Below are 24,907 nucleotides of genomic sequence, written 5' to 3' on the forward strand. Positions count from 1 at the left end.
CAATATATTAACAGAAGCCATTAACTAAATAGGATTAAAGAGCAAAGTCTATCCTAAAAGATTATTAAATATATGTAAAAATCGGCAAATGCTGATTGCAGCTGTGATGCACTTAAATAAAGCGGTAAAATCTTGAAATATTACAATAAAAGAGGACCATAGCAGAATATGGGTTGTTCTTGTCCTGTAAAATGCTGTATAATATTACGAGTATTTGTCTGTAGAGAAGAAACACAACCGGGGAAAAGGAACAGCCATTATCTGAGAACAAGAAGACGTGGTAACCTGTGCAGAACACAGTACGACATACAAACATACAAAAACTTTACCACAGTCACTCGCGACATAAAAACGAAAACAGAACAGTCCTCCTACCTACGATAAGGCGTCAGTTTTACAGGAGGTTTATAGCATCTTAGTTTCTTGGGGTGGGGTGAGACTGAGTCCATTTGGTACGTCGGCCACTATTGGCCTATTGTCCCAGTACCGAATGATGATGAATGTGGAGCAGGCTGTGGAATGAGAATTGGTAGGGGAAACCAAAGTAATCGGAGGAAACCTGCTCTCCACATGACCTGACCTATGATCGAACCCGAGCCGTCCCTGTGGGAAGCCAGCGGCACGCCTGAGCTAAGGCACAGACTCTTATAGAGCCTTACCACATCAGAGTCTCACGGACATGAAAACTGTCAATCGAATATCAAAGGTAATGACGTAAGAACGTCTACATTCTGACATAGTTCACATTCCTAGTGCCCAAAGAACGCGTAACATTCGGTTCGCTCTCGTAGCATCGCCAGGCGTGCAGGAAGCGGAGGTATACACCGGGCTCCATGAAAACTGAAGCACTGGACGCGTACCGGTAATCATTTCGCACCATAGGGAGCGGTATGTTCGGGAAAAAAAGATAAATATTTAGTGGTTTGTAAGATTTGAGGTTTTCACGGCGGTGACTATGAAGAGAGCAGTCTTCTGGGTTGTGGCACCGTGTAGATGTGGTGTTAACCGACGTTTCGGAGGAACGTATCGCCTCCATCCCTGAAGATAGGATATCTTTACCTTTTGCTTTTTTTTTTTACTTATGACTTAAAATTGAAAGATTTTTCTCCGCTTGCTTTCACGAAGACAAAATTGCATGTTCTTCACATATAACTTAAAATACAAGTTAACAGTCTGCCAGTTGGAGATTTTACGTATATTTCAGTTGTTATTAAAACAAAGTAACAAAGTAAAACAGAATTATAATGATCATTATTGTTACATTCACAGAAATCGAGTGTGGGGTGGAACGAAGGGGAAGGGAGCGGTTATTTGACTCCGTGTGCGCGAGAACGTTGATTTGTAAACTTTGTAGTGTCGGTAAAGAACACTTTAGTGTTTCGAAAATATTCGCAGTTTTGAAATGCTTCAAAATAGCTCTAAAAAAATAACATCACATCGTCATGGGTTAGAGCTGTATCTGAACACCCCAGAGAATTTTAGTGATACTTTTAATTCTCACAAAAAGCAGAATCTTAAAGACTATCGTTTTTATTAGTCCCTTTGGCTTACAGAAAGAAGTATTCACATTTAAAATTATGCATATCAGCGCTAGAATATAATTTTCCACTTCTTGATATGCCATAAATCCTCTACTCCCTACATTAATTGCCATGCCAGCCTTTTATTTTGGGCTTGTCCCATTTCTCTCTCTTTCCCCCCCCCCCNTACGGCCCCAGTGGGCCTATGCCTACCTACATGAAACTCTCCGTTTCACTTCTGTTTTACTAGATCTTAGATATTCGGTAGGACTCCTTGTGCGGGTGATCAGCTCGTCGCAAGGCATCTACCTGTACACAAACATCCATGTCCTGAGTGGGATTCGAACCCACGATCCCGGCTTCCGATCGAGCGAAGACAGTGCATGCCTTAGGCCGCTCGGCTACCGTGACTGGCTCCATTTCTCTTATAGGTGATATTTTCCGTTCACTACCCGTTAAGTTCTTACTTTATTCGAAGAATTTTTTTCATCTACATAACCTTATAGCGTGGAATGAGGGGACGCTTATAAATGCTGGACTGGGAAGCATATATAAAGACGAGGTCGTTACCTGTTTAAGAGACCGTTTAAGAATTTTCCTGGAAGCGGCGAAAAAAAGACGAAAATCTCGTTCGGCAAAAGCGGCCTCCAAACAGAGAGTCGAACACGGGACAATCGGCTTGTGACACACGGTCTTTCACTTCTTAACCCACTCTTTTTATTCCTAAGGTTGAAGCATTTCTGTTCTCTTACTTCGCGTGCGTCTGAGAAACATCAGTTAACACTAACACGATTCTGCTTTCTCAGTTTCGCTTGTGTGCAGCCGAATTCCTCACGCTGTTCCTCTATCATTTGAAACGACGGTACTGCAGGATGTCACTCCGGTGGATCCCCGTAGTCGCCATTATATCCTGTAATCAGACAGATACAAGAACCTATCATATCCTGCCTATTTCCCGTATATAAACCAGGGTCTGGTTGCAGAGCCCGAGCGCTGCAGGGGCTTCTCAGCCGCAGTGAGTAGCGTGCGAGGGACATTCCTTCTAGGCAATACGATAGTCACATCGTCCATTGAACCACTCAACTATATTCGTTCCAGGAAGTCAGTTATTAATAACAAGCTGACTCACCTGGTGCAACCGATATTCTCCTATTGCACAAGAGGTGTGTAATCCTAGGGATTATTTAAGGCAAAGTAAAGTTGGTCTTGGGAAGACGACGGTAGCCGTGCAGTCTAAGACATGAACCGTCTTCGCCCGCTCAAACACTTTGGTCGTAGGTTCGAATCCCACTCGAGGCATGGATGTCTGTGTGCGTTTATTCTGTGATCGTGTTGTTCCGTGTGTAGGTAGCTGCCATGCGACGGGCTGTTCCCTCATCCAAGGAGTCCTACCGATGGTGTAAAGGATTAATAAACTGAAAAAGTGGCGAAGGCCCAAAGACAGTAGTCATAGAGAGATAAAATGCCCTTCCTGTGCTTAACTGATTAAACACTAGGCCTTGGAGGCGTATGGGGAGAGTGGATGTATAGATCCGCGATTTCTTGACGTCGGTACTAGTTGGAGGTGAGTGGTCAGCTTAGAGTCAGGAATGCAATTACTACCACTTGCAGTATCACAACTACTGCCTTCTGCGGCTGCAACCCCTCAACTGCACTTGGCCGTGGCTGGATCTCGACCATCTCGACTGACTTCCAACTGTATCGCGTAGCGGCTAGGTTTTGACTAAATTGGCGAATGCCTTTAACTCATTTTATAACCTCGGCCGCTGCTATGCGATGCACCCTCGTTGTAACCGTTGAGACTCACTGTTAGAATTATACAATTGTATAATTGTACAATTATTGTACAATACTGCTTTTGTTACTTCCCACGCAACGGTGTGTTATTGCATTTCTTTAGAAGTAACCTTTCCGGATTCCAAAGACGTGACATTATTGTTATTATTATTGTTATTATTATTATTATTATTGGGAAGAATTTATCATTTAAATAAGCCTCCACTCCGGGAGGAACTGGGGCTGTTACCTAGAGATGGAATGGGTGGGGCGCGTGAAACGAAAAATTCAGGTCCATTTATATCCAAGACTAGTAACATGTTTCGCTTTCTATCGTATATCTAATCTAACGTTATTGATATTTGAGAAGAATATTTTACTGAGTACATTACAAATTTCATCTACAGTAAATTCTGATCTAAGAGATTCGTGCTGTCGGAATGCTTACAATTGTTCACGAGACACCATGTATGCGAGATTAAACTGGAGGGGCGGATAGAAGTGACCAGAAGACGAGGAAGAAGACGTAAGAAGATGCTGGATGACCTTGGGGACAGAAGAGGATATATGCATTTGAAGGAGAAAGCTCTAGATCGCATCAAGTGGAGGAACTGTTTTGGAAGAGACTGTGGACCTGTCGTCTGACAAATTGCTGATGAATGAATGAATGAATGAAGATATATATTTATAGGTACTATGTACGTCTGTTCACGGTCTGTATCTGTACCTGATATACCCATCTCCAGTGATCCACTGAATATAACAAATAAAATGCTCGTGTCGTTGCCATTTTATTATTTAAATTTTTATATACATTTTCTTAAGAGGAGTTATATATTTTTTGAATATTAATTACTTTGCATAACTCTATCACCCTGAATTAAGTGTGGATAGTGGTTCTAACTTCGCAATTCTGAGCGTCCGCCATGTTACGGTTATTCTATTTATTCCTGTTGCTCCAAAATAAAGCATAGGGCATCCGTGAAACGCTTCGTTTCACTTCAGTTTCTTAATCTTAGAGAGTCGGTTGGACTCCTTGAACGGGGGATCAGCCCGTCGCAAGGCCGCTACCTACACTGGACAACACAAACACAGAATAAAGGCAATCAAGCATTCATGCCTTGAGTGGGATTCGAACACGCGATATCAGCTATCGAGCGAGCGAAGACAGTTCACGCCCAGACGCTTTACCCTCGGGGTAAGAGTCCCTGGTATACATTGGCTAGGAGGTTGGATGGTCCCCAGAGCCGATCTGGACGACGTGGAGAAGAGAAAATTCTTGACCCTACCGTGACTCGAACTCCAACCCCTCGGTCGTCCAGCCCGTAGCCAGTCGCTATACCGACTACGCTATCCCAGCTCTTTGAAAATCACTGTACTTATTTAATTATAATCAGCTCATAAAATTATCAGTATTTTTGAGGTTATGTGGTATATGAAAACAGACGAGTTCTTGCCCATTTGCATTCCTGAGAGAATGTTCGAGTCAGCCTGTACCAGTCATTACGAAGCATTGACCTACACGAAGGTGCTGATCCATATATAAAAGGCAACCCGGAATTGATTTACTAACTTGCTTAATGTAGTTCCAGTAGCATGATTAAAGGCGCGCCGGTTACATTGGCTATTTGCTGTTTAACGTAAATGTGTAGGCATACTTCCTGGAGGACAGTTGTCCTCTTCAGCCAATCATGCATCGCAGCATCAGGAATGTTACAGTTCTTACGTTCCCCTTCACACATATCGACAAGGGAAAGGACTTAGCTCCGCTTGTCTTGGAGAAAAATATACACTTGTTGGGTCTAACGTGTTCATTAGAACGTCACATTCGTTAAAATGAGAGAGTTCTTTAGAATGTTTATGGTAAATTGTGAAGTAGTAAACACGTAGTAAGGCCGGTCACGGTAGCCGAGCGGTCTAAGGCAAGTACTATCTTCGCTCGCTCGGAAGCCGGGATCGTGGGTTCGAATCCCACTCAGGGCATGGATGTTTGTGGGCGTTTTTCTGTGTTTGTGTACAGGTAGAGGCCTTGCGATGAGCTGATCACCCGCCCAAGGAGTCCTACCGTATGTGTAAGATCTAGTAAAACCGAAGTGAAACGGAGAGTTTCATGGAGGTAGGCCTAGGCCCAAATGAGGGCTGTAGCGGCAATGAAAAAAAAACATGCAGTAAATAAGCATAAACATTCGATTTTATGATAGTTGATACGATATTTATGTTTGCAATTGTTATAACGGCATCTTCAACAGACATTTCTTAGGGGCACAAAATATATCATCGTCGCTTAAAACGACGTTTGGATATACAGACATAAAAGTAAATTTTATTAAAACGTCTATGTCAGTAATGCAACAAATCGTTCCTTTTTCTTCTTCTTACACTTCTAACACAAAATGCTTCGGCTCTAGATGGTCATCGAGGGTCGAAGCATGTTGTGTTAAAAGTGTAAAGGTTCGGCCACACAGAGCGCTACGTACGCGACGCACGCTATGTACGCTATGTTCACTATACGAACAGAAAAATATTTCCCTTTATTGCCAATGTGACTTGCCTCACAGACTTCCGTACGCTACGTACGCTATGTTCCCTATGTTAGCTTCGTCGCAAAGTGTACACAGCGTACGTAGCGAACATAGCGTAGCGCTCTGTGTGGCCAAACCTTAAGCGGAAGAAAAATGGACAATCTGTTGCAATTTGGACGGACTGTGTTATACATAGACGTTTTAATATGGCTTGCAACAGAATTTTTAAATACAGAATTTTAAATTTTATATTTGCTGCACTCGTTTCATCTCAATCAGAATATCGTATTATACAAATAAATTCTACATTTCTCAGGCACAGAATTTAAATTAAAAGATTCCCTGTTCGAATCCCGAAAGAGGCCGTTCTCACTGAAAACATATTTAATCCTTTAGTTATTCCGGGCCAACGACGATGTAATACCTAGGAATGCTTCCTACCCGCTCGTTTTCAAATTCGTTTCCATTATCATCTTATCTCATTCGACGCTGCATAACCCCTACAGTTGAATCAGCATCACTAAATGCTTTATACTCACACACCACGCGGAATACGCGTTATAATCCTGAATACACATAAAACTCATGTCATATTTTCTTGAACATTTATCTGCACGTCATACAGGTCCACTGTTAGTAAAAATGACGTCACTATGCTTAACATTTCGTTATATTCCAATAATGTTAATATTTCTTAATCTACGGAACTGCAGCGCCGGGATATCCGACATCGCTAGCGAATCCTTTTCAACTCATCAAACACAATTCTCGTAAAACCTATTTAGATCTTCATCTCCCAAATTGCATCATTCCGCTAAGTTCTCCCATCAAAATCGTTGCTTCTTTGTTTTCTTGTGTGTGACACGCGTCAGCTGCAACATAACCTCACTTCAATTAGCTTACGAATACTAAATAGTTGGGATCACTAGGTTCTTGGACTTCTCCATCGTCCTGTATCCTAAAGAACACTAAGGAACACAACGTTTCGGAAACTGGATGTTTCCCTCCTCAGGTGAGAGGGTGAGAGACACCTGCTCTGTTGAGTCCGTTAGAGAGTTAACTTCAATCACTGGCCCCGTAATCCCGAGTGTCATAAAGAATTGTCAAAACCCTTTAGAATCTAATACTAAATAAGGTTAATAATTTTATAAATTAACTTTAAATTTCAAGAGACCTATCTATTGCACAGTAAGGAGCTCCATAATTTCTTCTTCCAGTGAACATTATTAGTGTAGTCAAAGAAAACTGCAATATAAGGGCTAGGCATATAGTAAATATTGGAGGAATGATAAATGCATACAAAACTTAGATGGAACACCTAAGTGAAGAGACTAGTTGGGAGACTTAGGTGTAGTTCTGTATAGGAGGATAATAATAAAATGGATCTTAAAAAATAAGGTATAAGGAAGTGATTTGGATTAATTTGTCTCAGTATAGGGACCAATGGTGGGTTTCTGTGAACACGGTACTGAACATTGGGTTCATTCAAAGAGTGAAATTCCTTGTCTATCTGAGTGATTATTAGCTTCTGAATCAGGACTTCACTTCGTGTAGTTACATTTCAGGATCATGCTGCACTGACTAACTACTTCATTTGCAGCAGCGGTCTTGAAGTCAGTCTCTCTCGTAGACTCTTGGTGTGCTACGTTGTCACTTTCTAATAAATTACAACTTAACGACATGTTTCGACCTTATAAATTCATCAGGTGGACACTTTTAAGTAACTACTGCACTGCCTTGCTTTCTCTAGTTCAATGTTATGAAACTTCGTTAAAATAATATATTTTAACTAATTTTAACAGAATTAATCAATAACTAAAACCAGTTTTAACCAAGAGTCCTATCTTCTGGAATAAAACGACTTGTAGTCCGCTGAAAATCAACTGACGGAGGAACATGTAGCCTCAAACAGAGCGCAGGCAGAGGTCTGCTTGCTGCCTACTTCAAACTGGTTTCTTGTTTCGCTTATGCTTCAGCCCTAAGGCGATGTAGGCGACGTGTGTCTTGTAAACATCGGTTGACTTTCAGCACACTGCATGAATTATATCCCCAAAGTTATGACTCTTCATAATCACTGCTCTGATATCCTCAGATCCTGAACTCTCTCAATCAAGTTTTAGAACAATGAACTAGAAAAAGGAATACAATGCAGCAGTTAAGTAAAAACACCTGATGGCCAGAACATGATACAGAAATATAATTTATTAGTAGGTGGCAACTTAGCAAACTCAAGAAATTGCGACTTCAAGACTGCCTCTGGAAATTAAATCGTTCATGTAGCTAGTTACTTTTACAATATCGTTCTTTCCTTCCATTTTTGTCGATAATAATTACGTGCATGGACAACAAAATGTACCCAGGGGAGAGCCAAGCTCCAGCATTTGAGATTTGCTCTCACTCTCTCCTATTGCTCCCACATCCGTGGACATCCGTGAAATGACTTCTTTCACTTCAGTTTCTTAATACTAAGAAAGTCGGCAGGACTTCTTGGACAACGGATCAGCCCGTCGCAAGACCGCTACCTACAAAAACACAGAATAAACACAGACATACATTCATGCCTTGAGTGGGATTCGAACCAACGATCCCAGCGTTCGAGCGAGCGAAGATATTTCATGCCTTATACCGCGCTGCAACTGTGATCGGTTACGTTGAGATTGCAAACCAGAATTAGTGTTCAAGGAACAGGAAAACATTTCTCACAGAATAGAGTTTCAAGCAGACGCTGTATCGTAGCAAAGAGCAGTTGGGGTGGTTTCGCTTTAAGGTACGCAAGAATTACGCAACACTTTCACGTCACCTTTGATACAAGGAGACAGTAAGTACGTAAAAACAAAAACAAAAAAATCCAAATGCAGTTCATTACAAGTGAGACGGCTATAGTTCCTACCGTCTAGGTTGCATAACCTGTCCCCCTCCCATAGTCACCTTCAAGTACCCACTATCTACAAATACCGGCCACTTGCTACCGTTGATCCTGTTTTAATTTCTTCCGGGTCTGCTGGCTTGGTTACATAGCAACACCAATTAAATAACAGGGAACATGTTCGACTTTTGCTTAACTTACTGTATAATTCTGCGTGCCAACCAAAATTAATCGAAACTTGTTCTGTTATGATATGGACTACAGATATTACCTACATTCAGACAGGCTTGGTTTAGTACGTATGATTATTCTTTATTCTCAATATCCATATCACAGGCTGTTATGGCACCACATGATTAAATGTGAAAGTATGTTACTAGTATCTGCGGGTCAGGTCTCAGACATTGCCTCCAGTGACTTACTTTCTTCCTTTAACAGGGCGTTCCGATGACGTTCCTCAATCGCTGATATATTCAACGATTTAGGGGGAAATCATGACAGATTTTGCAACAGTAACAGAAACAGTTCAAAAGAACTAAAATACACGTACTAAACGTTAGTGTAGCGAGTGTTAACCGATCAGAGTGGCCGCGCGGTCTGAGGCATGGACCGTCTTCGTCCACTCGAACACTGTGATCGTGGGTACGATTCCCGCTTGAGGCATGGATGTGCCTGTGTGTTTATTCTTCGTTTGTGTTAATCTGTGTGTAGGTAGCGGCCTTGTGACGGGTTGATCCCCCGTCCGAGGAGTCCTACAGAATGTTTTAGATTAAGAAACTGAAACAAAGCAGCCAAGGTCCACAAGGACTGAAGAGCCAGACAGAGCGGATGTTAAATATTTTGCATTCAAGGTGTACCCAAGTCTTTCCTAGGTCGATAAAAGATTGTTCCAGCCGATGACTTAGTCCAGCCCTGTCCAACGCGGCGCCCGTGGTATATTTTTCTGGCGCCCTCCATAACCACATATAATTGAGCCGATTTTTAATAGTAATTCAAATTGTAAGACANCTCACGATTTTAAGACTGAAACCAAAGTAAGATTTTAAAATAGGCCACGACTATTTTCCTCCGCGTACAATACTATTCATTGTTCATGCTCTTAACTTCAAACAGTACAGATTATGAGTGAATATCATAAACCGTTCAGCAAAGTTCCCCAAGGAAAAAAAAAAAAGACGTAAGATGGAATGAAGTTTCCTATATTTATGAGCTCTCTCTGCTTCCACCGCATGTGAATAAGTGATTGATCACAGCTTGCGAAACTTGGATCATTCCATTGTTACATGTTTATTCCCCCAAAATAAAACTGAATGAAGTGGCCACGAAAACTTCACATATTGCATATTAAAGATACGAATAACAGGGTATGAAAATGGGCGTCCCGCACTGAGTCTACATGTCAGAAATAAGATGCTTCGACCCGTTTCACAGGCATGTGACAATTATACCACTGAAATACCCTCTGTCTAAAAATTAGTGCGTAGACGGGCATACTAGATGCTGTGTCATATTTGCTCAAGCCAAGAACTGTGAAGCCAGCAGATACAGCCGTTGCTAGGTAACGGCTATGTAAACACAACCGTTGCTAGGCAGCAGATTTGTATCAAGCAATAATGCAATAAGTGGGCAGCTGTATTCTCTACGTGGTCGGTGCGATAGCTAAGTGACGCAACGATAGAACTGTTGGGAGGGGTGTTCTCCATTCGATCGGTGCCGAGACTATATAGCGAGGAGCAGCTATGCTTATGAAGGACTCTTGATACGACAGTGAGAAGAGAAGGAGCTTAGTCTGAATGGCTGCCAGAAGAGAAGTTAGTGAGTTGGAATAATGAATAAGTTGTAGGAGAGTCCCCGGCCAGTAAGGACGTGAAAACGGAAGTTGAGGAAGCCACGGTGTTGAAGCCGTTTCCAGACGACAACCGGTGAGGACACAGCAGACTGAGAAGACTTCGTGCGTGCTGTAGCGAACTTAACAGTGTACGAATTTACGTTAACGCTATAATTACTTGTAGTTATAAGTGTGCAATAAATCCAACTACCAATCCAAACGCCGTCTGTAGTCACACTCTGTTACGTGACAATACGCGGTATGTTTACTTTAAAGTCATTTGTTAACGAGATGGATGAGTGGATGAGACATACAAAAACATAACGAAACCACAAAGAAATATGTAGTCGCCATTTATGGCTAAAATAACTGATTAAATAACAGAAAACCTTCAAAATAACCAGGACAAACAGAGATTCTAACCGGGTGCCGCCGGAGTGCAGGTTCAGTGCTTCAGCACGCTTCGTTCCGTAAAGCTTGGGTTTCCTCGGGTAACGGTACCNTCAAGATTACAGACATTGGCCAGAATACAGCGTACTGAACTGAGTCGCCAAGGGCATACGAATCAATAGTTAAACTTTCAGTCCGTTCCTCTAAGAAATCACATAGCCTGTGCGCAACTAGAAAACGATTGCTCATTTTAATAAGGTTTAATAATTTTCCCGATATACTGTTACATGAAATCAGTGTATAATACCATAAGACTTTGGTGCACGCGGTAGCGTAGTTGCTTGAGGCACTATGCTATAAGCCGAAAGGTCGAGGGGTCGAATCCCGATTAGGTGGATTTTTCCAATCTACCCAATCCTTCCAACCGCACTTTGGTTCTGGGGTCGATTCACCCTCTAACAGAAATTAGTACCAGGAATCTTCCTGGGGTAAAGGGCGGCCGTTGCGGAAGGTTGACAAACTTAACGCCATCTGTGAGCCAGTTGTGTAGAGAAAATATGGGAGCCTCGACGTCTCACAAACCTATGGGCCTTCACGGCCCGTTACAGGGATAGCTTTGCATTATATGGATTGAATCCAACTCGTAATTACTCATAATTACTTAAGCCTAGTTATAAAATCGCCGATCACAGTGGCCGAGCAGTCCAAAGCATGAACTTGAACACTGGGATCGTGGGTTCGAATCCCACTCAAGGCATGGATGTCTGCGTTTATTCTGTGTTTCAGTCCAAAGCATGAACTTGAACACTGGGATCGTGGGTTCGAATCCCACTCAAGGCATGGATGTCTGCGTTTATTCTGTTTGCGTTGTCCTGTGCCTTGCGACAGGCTGATCCCCTTTCCAACGGGTCCAGGAAACTGATATGAAGCAAAGCGCTTCACGGATGCCCCGCGCTCCAAAGTGGAAGCAGCAGGAAAAAGAGAGAATCATAAAGTAAATGAATGTCATTATTATCACAACAGTAAAACTAATGGCATGTTAAAAGTGTGGACCAATTATCGTTCATATTATTCAGCTGCATACTGTGCCCTGTGTTAGTTTGATGGATGCCTCATTCGTTTTTAGGGTCGTAATAAAATAAAAGGCCGGTCACGGTAACCGAGCGGTCTAAGACATGCACTGTCTTCGCTCGCTTGGAAACCGGGATCGTGGGTTCGAATACCACTCAGGGCATGGATGTTTGTGTGCGTTTTTCTGTGTTTGTCTACAGGTAGAGGCCTTGCGACGAGCTGATCACCCGCCCAAGGAGTCCTACCGTATGTCTAAGATCTAGAAAAGCCGAAGTGAACGGAGAAGTTCATGGAGGTAGGCCTAGGCCCACTGGGGCTGAAGTGCCAAGGGGAAAAAATTAAATAAAAGTGATATGATTGATTTCTTAAAATTGTCGTTGTTTATTCCACGAAGTAAACGAACCCAGTATCCAGGCGATAAACCAAGTTATTAAGAGCTAATGCAAGTAGTATGTTCAGTTGACACCGTGTCTGAGAATAGGATCTCTAGCTTCAAGAACGTTCAAATTGTCGGATGTAGCATGACTGTTTGGGCGGTGGATTCTGTGCGCTGACTACTGGTAAAGTATAAGCCAAGCAAACCGGATGCCGGACGACCTTGGAGGACCTTGGAGGACCTTGGAAACCAGCGGTAGGCTGAAGTAAATTACCTCCTACCACTTCGTCAGTGGTCACAAGCTCAGAAGACTGACTCATCTTTGTCGATGACGTTGTATCACCTTGGTATAGAACCAAACGTCGTGTTTCATACGTATCAAGCTGCCCTGTACCATCAGCACAGTTCATTGTGACGGCAGTCAGCACTTTGACTATTCCCGTTCCAACTTCCCAGACTGGAACAGCCTTGACCCCGTACGAGACGACCTTCATGGAGCAAATGACTCTTGAGAAATGAATGGGCCTTCATTTAGTAAATAAATCCCCTCCACCGTTATGAGAGCTGGGATAGCGTAGTCGGTATAGCGACTGCCTACGGACTGGACGACCGAGGGTTCGGAGTTCGAGTGCCGGTAGAGTCAAGAATTTTCACTTCACGTCGTCCAGATTGCCTTTGGGGTCCACCCGACCTCCTGTCCAATGTGTACCGGGGGTTTCTTTCCTTGGGGGTAAGGCGGCCGGGGCGTGAAGCTGACCACTCACTCCAACTAGTACCGAGGTCAAGAAAATGTGGTTCTATATATTCACGCCCCCATACGTCTTCATAGCGTAGTGCTTAATTAATTAAGCACAGGAACAACTTTACTTTTACCCCCCGGTTTATTCTTTTCATTGAGCGAAATGTTCTCTCAACTTCTATCAAATACCACAAATTGCAGTGGAAGGAGATTAGTGGGCGATCAGTTCTGCCCAGAACTTCTTGTATGAGCCCACGTTCCTTATTTACAAAAATTAAAGGAGGCTTATGTGATCACCTTCTGTCTGTGTGTCTCCCCTTAACAAGCCTTAATATCGGAACCAGAAGAAACAGCCGTTACTAGGCAATGGCTCGGCAAACAAGTTTCCGCGGGTAACGAATACGTCGTGTGGTGTCAGATACTTAGTATGTAATGAAAGGGAACTAGCAGACCAGTCATGAGTCCCGTGTGACTCGGAACATAGAATGACTATGCTGGCGAGACCGGTAGCAATTTACACGACCGATTAGTTCTCATAACATTTTCTATTATCATGACATCCAAACCTGGGGTCTTAAACTTGGTCTATTCAATTAAGATTTCTCGATAGACAAATTAACTGCTTTTCCCGTGATGTATGAAGTTACTTCTATTTATCTTACGCTATCAGCTGCCATGACCTTATAATTGGCAATGCTACTTGGGCACTCGTAAGGGAGGGAGCTGGATTGAATGCCATTAATCTTATACTGCTGCAGCCTCTTCAGTAATTAAGATTAATCGAATATACAGGGCACTAAGTAATCGCATTAACAATGTGCCATTCTCACACAGAAATATTGAGTGCTACTGAATACTAAAAATGTGTTATCATATAGACTTCTGTAAAATTAATAAATGTATTTATAATTTTACTCGTGGGATCCATTTAGTTAAATGTCTGGAGTGTTCGCCATAGTAGAATTACAGTTGTTATAATATTACAAGTACAGATTCAAACGCAAAGCATTCAGTGTGTGATTAAAACAAACTGCAGTTATGAAGGAGTCCACATACACATTACGTGTCACTACGGACAAGGAGATAAATTACTATTATGGCTGTACAGTCCTTTGTTGAACTTTGGTCCATTTTCAGTTTCTTAATCCTACACACACTTTGTAGGACTCCTTGGACAGGGGATCAACCCGTCGTAAGACCTCCACCTACACACAGAACAAAACAAACACATACTAAAAGTACACAATACAGACATCCATGCCCTGATTTGGATTCGAACCCACGATCCCAGCGTTAGGGCGAGCGAAGACAGTTCATGCCTTTGACTGTGGGGCCATTGTGATCGGCAACGAGATAAATAATGTATTAAAAGTAGGCCGTTACTACTAGACCTGTGCCTCTGTGCTTAGCTAATGAAGCGCTATGCCACGAAGGCGTATGGGGGAGTGGATATATAGATTCACGTTTTCTTGACCTCGGCATTAGCTGGAGGCAATAGTCAGTTTCACACCTTAGTCGCTTTAGCCCCGGGAAACAGCCCCTACTAGTAGGCCCGTAGACGGCATGATTAGAATAAATTTATTTACTGCTCTATCAATCCACCGACTCAAACAGCCGTGTATGCAACAGCATACACTACAGTACTTCCCACCAGCCACATAGGCAGGTATACGCGTGATTGCACTTAGTGTCCGCGCATTGCTGGACCGGTACAAAAATACATAAAATAATAATCTTTTTATCTGCCGATCACAGTGGGCGCGCGGTCTAAGGCAGGTTTCTCAACCGCCGGGTCCTCGCCTAATAAAAAGGGAATTTACCCGGCCCGCGTTCTCACAAAGGTTGAGAACCACTGGTCTAAGATATGAACTGACTTCGTTCGCTGGAACGATGGGTTTGAGGCCCAATCAAGGCATGGATGTCCATGTGCCTTTGTTCTGTGTGTAGGTAGAAGTCTTGCGACAGGCTGATTCCCCATCCAAGGAATCCTACCGACTGTGTATAGAGTCAAGAAACTGAAAAAAGCGGGCCGAAGTCCAACAAAGGACTGTACAGCCATAGATAGATAGTTTATTATATTATCTTGTTCCCCGTAGCAAGATCTAATTATTATGCGGATTTCAACAAATCTGTACCATGATTTCCTATTATATCAATAGTTCCCATACAAAAATGCGTGTGCCTACGCCATTTTGTTTAAAGGAATGCAGTACATCCGAAATATTCTGTTTTATCCATACTTCCTGTGTCAGTAAGGTACAATTCTTCCTCTTCTCTGGGATATTCAGTCAAAGGAGGCGACGTGACTTGCGCGCTGTGCCGACAGTTACGGAAAACACATCTCACACTTTCACCGTGGAGGGAAAGGACTGACGGCACCCGCCCTGAGTCTAGTGCTTGCCCACTGAGGACATCAAACGCAGTGTTTCCTTGTGTGTAGATGTCTCCAACTTTTTCCGCCTTTGCGCGCTCAAGGTACATGTACGTCACCGTTGCATCGGTGGGGACAGCCTCGTATTTCAATCTGTACTTGTACTTGTACCACTGTAACGATTGTAACGCCATGTCCTACTTGAGAAGCCACCAGTTGCTTAGCTACCCAAGAATTTCTCAACATATTATGGAACCCGAAGATTCGTCACCGTGTATACAAGAGCCTTCCATTGGTCCCTATCCTGAGCCTGATCAATCCAGTGAATACGACCCCATCCTATTTCTCTAAAATCCGTGTTGTAATTACTATTACACTCCCATCTACGTCTAGGTCTTCCAACTAGTCTCTTTATGACTTTTCCGCCAAAACCATGTATGAATTCCGCTTCGCCTTCATGCGTGCTACATGCCCTGCGCTTGACTTGATGCCTACTTATGTTTGGCGAAGAGTACAAGTTGCGAAGCTCCTCATATTCATCTAAATGGATACCGTGGATAGAATTATAAATGTATATAATTAATCTGCTTATAGAACACATTTCTTGTTTGAGTTTATAATGGGAATTGGGGCCTAAAAGGGCCCATACACGTACAAGTCTGGCTCGCGAGTTCGACTCGGCTCGGGTTTCAATGAGCCAAACTCGTCCGTGTGTGGGTCGCAAAGTTGGGAGTCAGCTCATGCGTTTGTGATGAAATTAATTCGAGCCCGGCTTCCGAGTCAAGCTCGCCGAGCCGGACTCGCGATCCAGACTCGTAGGTGTATGGGCCCCTTAAGGATGCCACGTTACAGAGAAAACATGTCGCCTAGTTAATAAACATAAGTTTTATGACTGCATATATACCATTCGAATAGACACGGAACATTCCAGAACAAGGTTCCACAGAGAATATCAGGCCCAACAGACAGGAAGTGAAAGGAGGAAGGAGAAAATCCGTCATAAGAAAGTTCAGAATTCTATTTGTCCACAAAATGCTCAGTATTTTGAGACAGAACTGGATGGCGGAGCGTGTGGTAAGGATGGGCAAAATGAGAAATATAATACAAAAATTTTCGTCAGAAAACTTGAAGGGGAGAAGCTACTTAAAAGACCTAGTCGTAAATGGTAGGATAATATTAATATGGGGTTTATATATATATATTATTTATTATACTGCAATTGGGTTTTAGCTCGGTGACAGTAGTACACAATAGGACACAACAGACAAGTAACACACATTACACTAAGTGACAACACGTTCAAACAAAATACAATACACAAAACACAACTATAAGGACATCCTACCACAGTGAATACAAACCAAAAACGATTAACAACCACAACAATTACAGAGAAATACAAACAACTGCAACAAATACAGCAACAATTACAGAGAGAGAGAGAAAAAAAATACAACACCCAAAACACAAATAAAAGGAAACCAACAGTCATGGATGCGTAATGTCATATATATAGTTCATTTGGCGCAGGACATTGTCCCAGTAGGGTTGGGGGGGGGGTGTAAACATTCGGGTTACAAAAGAGGCGAGGAATTTTTTGACTATCTAAATGACTATTACATTGTCACAAATGACAGTTATCTATAAGTCAGCTGAATGGAAAGCACTGGCCAATTGCACAATATGCCACTTTGCAAAATATGAAGAAATCTCTAGAATCCACAGATCATATCTGGACCTGCATCCCGACGTCTGCAGACGGATAAAATGTGCAGCTAATATCATTTCTCAGTTTTGTTATTACATGTCCGGAGCGTCTAACAACTAAGAACCAATCTGGATTTCTCTTCCACTTTCCTAGTACACAAACTCAAACCAAGTTCGGACTAAGTCCTCAGTTAGAACTTCTCAATTAAGAAGAACAAAACAAGAAAAAGCGACGTGAAATATCAGTAACGCAGTGCGTGACATGGCACAAGGATTGTTAAGCACGCGACTGTTGCTAACCGCACACGACAGTGAAATGAAACTTCTAGAAAGGTGACGACCTCAAATCAGCGGTCAGCAAGACAGACCGATCACTTGAAAACTCTCTTCAACTACTCTTCACTCCAAGTTCTTTCACCCTAACTGGTTCGTAAAAAGAAAAGTAAAGCTATCCATCTAACAGTCCGTGGAGGCTCATAGAGGTTTGAGACGCCGAGGCTCCCACATTTTCTACGCAGTTGGCTCACAGATGGCGGTGAAATTCTCAGTCTTATGCACCTTCCTGGTACTTATTTTTGTTAGAGGCTAAATCGACCCCCAGGGTTATAGTGCGGCTGGAAGGATTGTCAATTGAAAAATCCAATGACATCGCGAATCGAACCCGCGACCTTCTGGCTTGTAGCATAGCGCCTCGACCGACTATGCTACGGCGTACGTTGTAAATAACAATAAATCAGTCAGAAAACACCTCAAACGTAGCTGCAGTGTGTACCTACACCCAGGGCTTCTAAATCCGGAATAATTTTAAGCCTCTTCATCTATTTAACGACGATTTTCTGGTTATGCATAGTTGAAGTTCTAAGGACTCGTCGTGCTGAAGTATTCAATGTTTATTTATTTTCAGACATCAGTCATTGTTGTAGTCATCATAATCCCTCGCCATTATGGTCATCATCATCATCATCATCATCATCATTATCATCATCAATCATCATCCTCGCTCGAACACTCCTTTGGGATGTTCCGTCAGTTATTAAAAAGTTTCTATTCACATTGGCAAAGTTCTGCCCAAGCTTAGCATTTCACAAAGTGCTACAGAGTTTCTAAATGCAACATATTTTATTCGGCTGATCACAGTGGCCGCGCGGTCTAAGGCATGAACTGACTTCGCTCGCTCGAACACTGGGATCGTGGGTTCGAATCCCACTCAAGGCATGGTTGTCTCTATTATGTGCGTTTATTCTATGTTTGTATTGTTCTGTATATGGGTAGAGGCCTTGAGAAGGGCTGATCCTCCGTCCAAGGCGTCCTACCGACTAGGTATAAGATCAAGAAACTGAAAAAAGCGGTCAAGGCCTAACAAAGGACTGCAGATTCATACTAATGAACATATTGTATGCATTACATTGAGTAAAATGTCTCCTTTCTGCATTTGCGCAGGTCCTGACGCTGCTAGCTGCCTTGCTTGTCCGGACAGATGCCTCTTACACCCCTGAACACCAGCACAATTTACGATGCGGGCATCTTGGCTATGGGTATGGCTATGGTGGACTAATAGGTTACGGTGTCTATGGGGGCTACAGTGTAGGTGAGGGTCTCGCCTATGATCAAGCTCCCATTGCTGGCTACGGCTATGCAGCAGTACAACCTGCCCTACAAACTTACGCCGTATCTCCGGGTGCTACCAGTTACGCTGTCGCCCCAGCCATCAAGTACACGAAGACTAAACCTGTTATCGCATCACATATATCTTTGGCAGGCAGCGCGGAAACGTACGCAACCGTCCCCCTCGTTCAATCATATTCCTCAGGTTCATCTGAATTATCTGGTCAGTCCGGTATCAGTTATTCCTCCGGTAAGACGACCACTGTTGCATCTGCTTACCAGTCCACAGCTCCGGTAGTTGTCAAGTACAGCTCCACTGGGGCTCCTGCCGTGACATCCTATAGCAGTGGTCCACTTGTAAAGTTCGCGACTGTAGCCCCCGCTGTGAAGTATATATCACCTGGAAGTTTCTCCACTTTGTCTGTAGCAGCCCCATCTCTCTCCAGTGCTTTAGTACCTACTTCATACTCTACAGATCATACAGTGAAACAAGTGGTTGTTAAGCCAGCTGTCGCTACGTACTCAGTAACTCCTGTGATTAAATATGTTTCTGTGAAACCTGCTGATAAGTATATCTCAGTCACTCCTGCTGTTAGATACATATCTGAAACACCTGCACAAGTGTCTTCATATGCCACTGGTGGCTTGTCATCTTCGTATTCTACCGGAGGATCTGTTTCAGCTTATTCTTCTGGCAGTGCTTCAGCCTCTTACATTTCCGGTAGCTCCCCGGCTTCTCATACATCTGGTGGTGTGGCTTACCAGGCCGTAGCAGCGCCAGCTATATACACTACCCCAGTTGCTGTAGCAACTCCCGTGGTGGCCGCGGCCCCCGCACCAGCAGTCTATGCATCAGCCACACCGGCTCTTGCAACTTTCATCAGCTCCTCTCCTGTGCATGCCACTCCAGTCGAGGCCAAAGCCGTCCTCCAGCCAGTGATTACAAAATATCACAAAGATCATGTAAGTACCGTTCGTTCTGGCTATCAGACTACATGATAACACAAAATGAGACAGAGGTGTAGTTCCAAGCAAATTTGACCTGCAGATGGAGCTGGGCGCTAAGCTCCACGTCCAAGCCCCTCTATCCATTGTTTAGGAGGTCTGGTGGACCTCAGAGTCAGCTTGAAGCGGTGGTTAGACAAAAAACGTCTGCCTCTGCCGAGCATGGAACCCATGCAGTCAAACCCCTAGTCTAGTTTCAATAGACCGCGACTTAATTTAAGGTACTATTAGGGCTTTCCTTGTAGGGCCGTGGGACACCACCAAAACCTCAGTCTGGATAGCCGGTGTACAGACTGAGAATCGAACATGGCGCCTCCCGAACAAAATTCAGTAACGTTAGGACTTGGGCCATCTTTCCAGGTGTGAAGTTGGTTATTTTAATTCTTCTGTAAGTTAGTTAGGTAGTTAGTTGGATTTGCCATTATATAAACTAACTTTCATACTGTTCCTTTCAAATGATCAAATTTAAATTAACGTGATATTTTATTGCAGTATAATGTAATGTATTGTAATTGATGGAAACCCTTCTGAACAGTTTCAGAGACGAATATCTTGACAAGCTGACAGATGGACAAGAAAATGTAAAGCCATGCATGTCTCTTTATAACGTTCATCCCCCCACCCCCCACCTACTTCGTGCAAAGAAGTAATCTATTATATTGATAATTTTGTACTTCACGTGTTACAATAAATTATTTTAAAGCGTTAATACACGGGCTATGGATGCACGAAAACCTGATGAGTAAACTACCCAAAACGAAAACGAAACATTAATTTGTAACTTCGTGACATGGCTTTAATTGTCCACAGGCTCATATCCGCAGTACTATTTTAATAATTACAGCTGCGCAACATTTAAGGTATTTATTATTCTGTCTGCGGCCAGATTTATTGCGCAGTTAGTAACGGGTGCACACAACCTAGCAATTAATATGGCACCGCCGCGAACGGATTGCCTCCAGCCGAGACGAGACAAGCCGTTCAGTGGAGGGAAGAGGAACAGAGATGTGGCAGGCAATTACTTACGGTGCGGAGTGGGGCGAGGGGGGGGGGGCAATACTCGCCACGAAGCCGGACCTACGGCATCCTCGACTGGGTTGTATGATGTTTCTCTTGAAAATAAAAATAACTTGCTTACTTTGCCAGGTCAGAAATGAAGCCCCAAACTTAACGACCTATAACGCGATAACGTGCTGCCTGTCCAGGGCACAAGCTGAAGGCGGTGATAGATGAATTTGGGGCAATTGTGGAATGATGGTTATATAGCACACGTGCCACTCCGTCAACTTCGAACCTTACACGAAGTTCACCAGGATTGAACCAGAGATATCGCTGTGGGAAGCCAGTCCTTACTCGACTGAGCTATGGCATGGCCTATTCTAAAAACTTGGCTTTAATTTTTATAGAAACATCTATATTTTAGTTTAGTTCCATGTACATGGATCCGCCTGTTAAGTTAAATATAAAACAAAACAAACATACTCAGTGTTTTGGTCCGCAAGCGAACTAAGTTAAATATAACTTCTGAACGACCCGTTGAAACCAACGGGAAATTAAATTCTGGAGGGTTTTGGCGATTGCATATAGCACTAAGAATTACTGTGTTTTCAGGCTTTGTCCATCGTCCTGTATTCTAAAAAAAAAAAAAACACTAGAGAGCACAACGTTTCGGAAACTGGATCTGTTCCGTCCTCAGGTGGGAGACGCATATTCTGTTGGGACGGTTAGGAAGAGCTAATCTCAGTCACTTGATCTGAGGTTAGCTCCTCCTAACGGACCAAATAGAGTAGGTGTCTCCATCTTCCTCACCTGAGGACGGAAACAGATCCAGTTTCCGAAATGTTGTGTTCTCTAGTGCTTTTTTTTAATATCGGATTATGGACAAGGTCCAAAAACTCAACAGTTCCAACGGGAAATTAACAATATTTATATAGGAATCATATTGTTACATAAACTAAATTCTAAGGAAAGTCATATGTTTTCCGCTTAGTGCGGTGTGGAGTCCAGCTGGGTCCACTCGGCACGGCGGCCACTGATTGGCCTATTGTACCTGCCCCAGGTGATTATGATGATGGAGAATTTGGTGGAATGAAGATTGACAGGGGAACTCTAAGTACTCGGAGAAAACCCGCCCCACCGCCACTTTTTCCACCACAATCCCACTTGACCAGACCCGGGATCGAACCCTGGCCGCCGTGGTGGGAAACCAGCGGCTAACCGCTTGAGCTATGGCGCGGCCTTAATTCATATGTTACTAAAAATAAATAATAATGCAATTAATAATTCGTTATTTAGACATAGATTAAATTTTAGAGGTTTATCGTAATAAACTGTAATTTAATTTATGCACGTTAAGCCAATAACGTCGTTATTTTTGTAGAAAAATTTAGGAGAACTATGCAATTAAAGAAAAGACAGGAGAGAATATTGCTCTGATCGTTCCTATGCATTGCAGTAATGAAGCAGTTGATGCCCAAAAAGTAATTGGGTACACTAGAACTCTCTGAGGAGAAGCACTGGGCCGTCCTCTCCTTAAGACACGTGTTAACACCCTCCTTCTCTTTCATAAGGCAGAAAATTCTCTAAAAAGAACTTCACGAAAAGTGATTTCGATATATTCTGCGGTATTCTTCAACCGATTTCCGGTTTTTACTTCTTCGGATGTCGCAAGAACAATTATTTATAGAGCGGGGTCGTCAGCCTGGCGTCCACCCCCTACCTGGAGGACCAGGTTCCTGTATTTACGAGTACATGTTCCCCAGTGACAGAATGGCCCAGCTACACTCTCAGGCAGCGGGTTCCTTTTTAATCTTTTTCTACGACTGGCAGGGCTACGGTGAAATACACTAACCCCCCTGCAAACGACGAAGACGACTACTACTACTACCACCACCAATAATAATAATAATAATGATAATGATAATATCACTTACACGATTGTAAATAATTGTGTCCTTGTGACTTGATACGTAAGGTAAGAAAAGGTAAAGTTATCCCTGTAACAGGCCAGGAGGCCCTTAGGATTGTGAGACGTTGAGGTTCCAACATTTTCTTGACAACTGGCTCATAGATGTCTGTCATAAATTTTAATATAAAAGTAAATCTAAAAAAAGGAGCAAGTAAATAAATTAATAAAAATAAAGGTTAATTTTCCTTGCTCTTAATTAAGACGAAATAATGAGTCAATTTATAGCTGCACATTTTCTTTACATCGGCACTAAATGCAGGTGAGTGATGAGTGGTGAGTTTCGAGTTCGGGCCGATTTACCCCTCGGGAAAGAGCATCCGCTACCCATTGAATAATTAAGTGAGCGTCCCCCGCAACTGGCTTACACGATGTGAAGACGAGAAATGTTTCTTGTTCCTGTCGGGAATGGAATCATGATTTAGGATCAGCAGCCCGTAGCTCTGTGTTTGTATCTACTGGGATCTCCAGTAAACTTAACTGCACGATGTTACCAGAAAGCTCAAAGATAAAATTCGGATCTGACTTTTGGAGCTTTTGTGCCGTCTATGTGCAACGCCATTCACTCTTCTACTCGTGTCTTCGTATTCCTTTATTGGACACTACATGTTTCGGCCTAAGTGGCCATCTTCAGGTGTACAGGTTATTGTGGTTAAGGATTCTGCATTTCACTGTAACGCAATATTCTTTTCTCCTACTCTAGTTGCCTCTGATTATTTTGGTTATGTGGGTTAGCATCAGTTTTATTAGGATGTCTTTGCTTTTCACGTGGTTTCTTTTGGTTTTACTTGGTTTGTTGGTTGTGGCTGCGTTGAATGTTCTTGCTGGGGCGGGAGTTCTGTTATGTGTTGGTCGGCCATTACGAAGAAAGAATAGTGAAAGACGTTGCACACAGACGGCACAAAAGCTCCAAAAGTCAGATCTATATAGTGAAAGAGGATGCTGAAATATAACACTATAAAATTCGGAGCCACTTGTGATAATGGCGAAACACAGCTGTGTGTGTCACGCTCTGACGCTAGGAGGTATGAAATTCCAGCGGGCATAGCGAAGGCTGTGATGAGCGACGACAGTTAACAAGGAACCCACGCTGTGAGGATTATGGCAGCCGTGAGTACTAGTGGCTTCGTGCATAATAAAAAAGAAAACATGAATCTCGTGGCCATTAAAGAAGCGTATACTGTAGATACAATGCATAGACGAATATTGCACGCCTTGGTTTATTTAACGATGCTTTACGAGCTGCAGGGTTTATTCACTGACGAATAAAATTATAGGATTATAATCTGTTAAATAGAAGCGACTGGCGATTTAGTAGTTTGAGCTTATTTCATAGTAATATAATTTAATTATCCTTGATGGAACGTGGTAAACTACGAAAGGACTAATTAAGGATGGTCCTGAGGCTCGGGTGACATTCAAGCTGGGAATCTCTCAAATATGTTACATGCGCTACTGCTTGATTGCATTAATTTTAGCTGAAATCGAGTGATTTTCACAAAATTTGGTGTAAGCATCGTGCAAGTTGAGGCCAACCCAACGTCACTCTTTTACTCTCAATAATAACAACATCGCCGGTCACGGTAGCCGAGCGGTCTAAGGCATGCACTGTCTTCGCTCGCTTGGAAGTCGGGATCGTGGGTTCGAATCCCACTCAGGGCATGGATGTTTGTGTGCGTTTTTCTGTGTTTGTCTACAGGTAGAGGCCTTGCGACGAGCTGATCACCCGCCCAATGAGTCCTACCGAATGTGTAAGATCTAGAAAAACCGAAGTGAACGGAGTTCATGGAGGTAGGCCTAGGCCCACTGGGGCTGTAGTGCCAAGGAAAAAAAAATACAACATGACGGATGCGTGAATGAGTGGGGTGCAAATGATGATAACAGCACTTAGGGTCCTGGAGTGATGTATGGGACAAAATCTTCGAAACACAGGCAAATTGTACGAAAATTACTTTATCTTTTTCTGCAGAATGTGGAATGATAAATGATGGCTGTGAGAATATTTTATTTATTTTTCGGTTTGAAGGATGCTGCCAACGAACCACTCGAGTCAGACACGTCATAATAAAGGCAGAGATAGATCACGAACATGGCTACATTTTATATATAAAATATTTTATAATTCAATAACTACAAACTGGCAACTGTGCAAATTCTTGAGTTATA

The 24,907-nt window shown here is 42.9% G+C and overlaps 1 protein-coding gene across 1 annotated transcript in view; it reads left to right on the forward strand.

Moving 5' to 3' along the window:
- Window positions 1-24,907, forward strand: part of LOC111862586 (endochitinase A) — a 46,599-nt gene that overhangs the window by 15,484 nt on the left and 6,208 nt on the right. Inside the window, exon 2 of the mRNA XM_023848091.2 lies at window positions 18,607-19,734. Coding sequence (XP_023703859.1) covers window positions 18,607-19,734 — 1,128 coding nt within the window. The remainder of the gene's footprint in view (window positions 1-18,606; window positions 19,735-24,907) is intronic.

This window comes from Cryptotermes secundus, unplaced genomic scaffold (genome assembly GCF_002891405.2).
Source record: "Cryptotermes secundus unplaced genomic scaffold, Csec_1.0 scaffold1768, whole genome shotgun sequence".
NCBI lineage: Eukaryota > Metazoa > Arthropoda > Insecta > Blattodea > Kalotermitidae > Cryptotermes > Cryptotermes secundus.